Raw genomic sequence first — 4,092 nt, forward strand, 5'->3', positions numbered from 1 at the left:
TGTATTATGATTGTGTATTTCACCTGCCGTTTGAAATTTCTTTTCATTTCTTTTCACGTATTTCAGTAAGTCATAAATATACATTGCAGGAAAGGTCATGATTTTTGATTGTTTAAAAAGGGGCTTACAGCTTTCAAATCTTGATGCTTTGTAGATATTTCTGAGAGCCTTTTTTTGAAGTTTAAAAATGTCCTCCATCATGGTGGAGTTGCCCCAGATAAGGCTTCCATAGCTGAGATGAGAGTGGAACATTGCGTGATAGGCTAGAGTAGCTGTTTTAGCATTTGTAAGCTCTCGGATTCTTCTAATGCCATAAATTGAGGAGTTTAGTTTAGGTATAATGTATTCTGCATGCTTGTTCCATCTTAAAAACTGGTCGATGTGCACACCCAAAAATTTTGTGTGTGTCACTCTTTGGTCCTTGTATATAAATTTTTCTTGAATCACCACATTCTCATTGGTTCTGAATTGCACTATGTTGGTCTTTGATTCATTTAATAATAATTTGTTTTTGTAACACCAGCGTTTCATATCTTGAAAGATTTCTTCTAATTTTGCTTCCAGCTCATGATTATTAGTGGCTTCAATAAGAATACTGACATCATCTGCAAAATTTACTAGATGACCGTTTTTGATAAATTTTTGGAGGTCATTTATGAACAGCAGGAACAGTAGTGGACCAAGTACTGACCCTTGCGGGACACCACAAGTTATAATTTCGGAATTTGATCGATATGTTCTTAAAACTTTTCCATCACTGTAGCTAATTTCCACAACTTGTTTTCTTAGTGACAGGTAGGACTCCATCCACTTTAACACTTTACCTCTAATACCATAAGCACTGAGTTTTGTTAAAAGTATCTTGTGATCTACAAGATCGAATGCCTTAGACATGTCAAAAAAGATTCCGGTTAAAAGTTTTTTCTTGTCGAATGAGTTATAAATTTTTTGGATAAAGTCCACTATAGCATCAGTGGTACTTTTCCCTTTCACGAAGAGAGAGAGAGAGAGAGAGAGAGAGAGAGAGAGAGAGAGAAGACTGAATATTCTTTTTTTTGCTGGAGAATACTGCCACCGCCTGAGTCGATAGCTCTCGATGTACACCTGTCGATACCTCGATACCTCGGTTATAACCCGTGTAATCCCGTTGTGCCGCACCGTACTATGGACTCGCACCAACGGATATCCGTGCCGGCGACGCGGCCGGGGGCTTCCCCTTTGTACACGGTGCTCGCTACGGGCTGCTGCACGGGGCCTAGTGATCGGGCCGCAGTTTTTAGAGCCAAATGGACAATTTCTTCCGAGTAATGCACTGAAATTCAAAACAACAACAAAAAAAAATATGATGCGCGTGGTTTATAAATGAAGCGTAGTTTGTACTGGTTAGCCCTATTTGTTGTTACATTTTAGGCAAAGGTGCAAAAAAATTACGTTCGGACTAATATTAGCTATGTATGAATAAAATCAGTTTTTGGAGCTATGCAGGTAAAACGCTCGCTTGCTCTACGTTTCGTAGCACACAGCGAAACGTCAACCTATAACGCTAATTTTGTTGATACATAGCTCCGATATTTATCGGTCCATAAAATAAAGCCTTTTTTTTTTTTTGCCTCCGTGCCGTTGTGCTGTTTTTGGCGGCCTAGAAGTGATATCCCCCCTGACGCAATGTAGAGATAGAGGGTAATCATACCACCTGTCTGCTGATTGGGCGACAATGTGCAGACTCAGTGCCGAGCTCGATCGAAGCGCGCTTTTCAGGTTGGCCATGCAACGGGCGTTACTCGCTTCGCTTCACTTCCGTTTCTGTTAAAGGTGCACACACGCTTATGGCAACTGGAACCATCCTAGCAAAACCTAAATGGTGTGTGCCTCACTCACACTCCAAATTTAACCTTAACTAAAGCCTGACTTTGAACTGCACACTGAAAATAAAAGTGCAGAACTGGCATGCATATGCGTCGGTGTTCACTTCCTTTGGTACACACTTTTACGTGTTGGATTGGAAATTTGAACACTTGCAAGTATGCAAAGCTTCAGTAAATGTGAATAACTTGGGTGTGACAGAAGTGTTTGACTGAACATTTGAATTTTGTAAACTAGCCCCATTGCTCGATCCAGAAACTTGACTTTACAAAACTTGTGTAAAGAAACTATTTTTCTTAATAACTATAAAGGACGACACATTGTCATAGCTTATCCGCGGAACTGAATAATAAAATTTCATGATGTCACTTTTATCGATGCTAACCCACGGTGCGTAGAGGAGGGAGCGTAAAAAGTCACTCAAAATAGAAAATCTCCATTAGAAAAAGGAGGAATAAAAATTGAAAGAAAAGGTGAGGAGGGTGACATCGAGGGTGAGAGCAGGGCGACAGCAACTGGAGGAAAATAAATGAATTAAAAAAAAAAGTATTGCGGAGCGCGCTGGGAGTCGCACGCTGGGAGTCGAGTGCAAGGGAGGGAGAGGCTGCGGAATAGGGGTGTAAGGGTTGTGGGGGGGGGGAGGGGGTGGTTGGAGGCGAGGAGAGAAAGAATGATTATAAGTCGGTGTGTGTTAGGGGACCTGGTAACGAGGCTACCCCTAATTAGGGGCGTAATTAACACACTGGACTGGAAAATAGAGGAGCCGCCCGTCACCTCAACCCCTTATATATAGCGGGGGCGTGGCGGGGCGTGGCGTCGGCCAGGAGAAAGGAAGAATGATAAAGCAACCGCAGAGAGAGAGAGAGAGAGAGAGGGGAATGACGACGACGCCGTACGACCCCGCGGCGGCGGCGGGGGGGGTGGTATTCCGGTGCAGCTCGCTCTCCTGTGTTTGGAGGAAGAGCTGTCTCCAGCTGCGCCTTATGCACCACACACCGACCTGGCGGCGGCGGCGTTCGTACTCTGGCTGTCCCCGTTCGTTGATGATAGAAAGAGAGAGGGACTTGGAATTTTTCATGTGATCTTTGGCATATCACTCGGCCAAATTGCTTATCCAGGGCAATTCCAGAGAGGGGTGTTCGTACGTAAAGCGATTTGTGAGGGACTGAGAGGTGTTACAGTTTTGTACAAGACGCGAGATGGCGAATCTGGACATGTATTGCAAAATGACGAAGCACCTGTTGCTCAGAAATCGCGTTAGATTCGGACACTTTTAAACCATTTTCCCCTGAAATCTCCCTGCAAATCTTTGTCAACCGCCCATTTGGATGATGAGAGAGAGAGGGTGCAAAAAGAAAGAGGGGTGTACATCAACACAAATATGTAAAAAGTGCCGCAATGTTTTAAATTCTTTAAATGTATCAGAGAAAAGGATTTGCATTCTGGTAGAGACAGTCTTGGGGAATGACGGTAAAGTAACAACAAGCTAGGTTTCAATGACATAGTCACGCTTGCGTACGGAGGGATCGTGTAGGTGCGTCCGTTTTTCTTAGGTTCATTCTGTCAATTACGCGAGCTCGGCGCCTGTGACCCGAAGGGTAGGCCGCCCCGCAGTACACGCGTGCACTGCAGGCGGGGTTTTGCCTACCCGTCAGGCGCTACGTGAGCTAAGCCCCCCGAGTAGTCTCGTAACAAAGGGCGGACGAAACAGAGGGGTAGTGAGTTATGCTGCCGAATCGTTACGATATTGCAGAAGCTTAGAGAAATAGTTTATCTTTAACGCCCAGCACGCCCGCAAGACAATTGAATAAGATAGGGTAGACTGGAATAAGCAGTGCTGAACCACACACTAGGGTTAAAAATTTCCGAAAAATTCTCAAAAAATTCCGAAAATTATCGGAAAACTTTCAAAGTCTGGGGAATTTTCAATATTCCCGCTTCAATTTTTTTCTGAAATTTTCCTGAAATTTTCAAGGGTCTTATGTTAATGAGTTATTTTCCACTTTGCCTCTGTCAGCGGAGCGGAAGACCTCCCTGGGGAAGGACTGGCACGGGGCGTGCCTACGCTGCGAGAAGTGCAACAAGACGCTGACTCCCGGCAGCCACGCCGAGCACGAGGGCAAGCCCTACTGCAACCAGCCCTGCTATGCCGCCCTGTTCGGACCAGCAGGTGAGCTCTCTCTCTCTCTCTCTCTCTCTCTCTCTCTCTCTCTCTCTCTCTCTCTCTCT

General features: G+C 44.7%; 1 protein-coding gene across 2 annotated transcripts in view; it reads left to right on the forward strand.

Moving 5' to 3' along the window:
* Positions 1-4,092, forward strand: part of LOC113202721 (cysteine-rich protein 1-like) — an 11,784-nt gene that overhangs the window by 7,246 nt on the left and 446 nt on the right. For both annotated transcript variants that reach the window (XM_052267939.1, XM_052267938.1), the window contains exon 2: positions 3,881-4,033. In XM_052267939.1, coding sequence (XP_052123899.1) covers positions 3,881-4,033 — 153 coding nt within the window. The remainder of the gene's footprint in view (positions 1-3,880; positions 4,034-4,092) is intronic.

The sequence above is a fragment of the Frankliniella occidentalis genome, unplaced genomic scaffold (genome assembly GCF_000697945.3).
Source record: "Frankliniella occidentalis isolate FOCC.00 unplaced genomic scaffold, Focc_3.1 Scaffold61, whole genome shotgun sequence".
Lineage (NCBI taxonomy): Eukaryota > Metazoa > Arthropoda > Insecta > Thysanoptera > Thripidae > Frankliniella > Frankliniella occidentalis.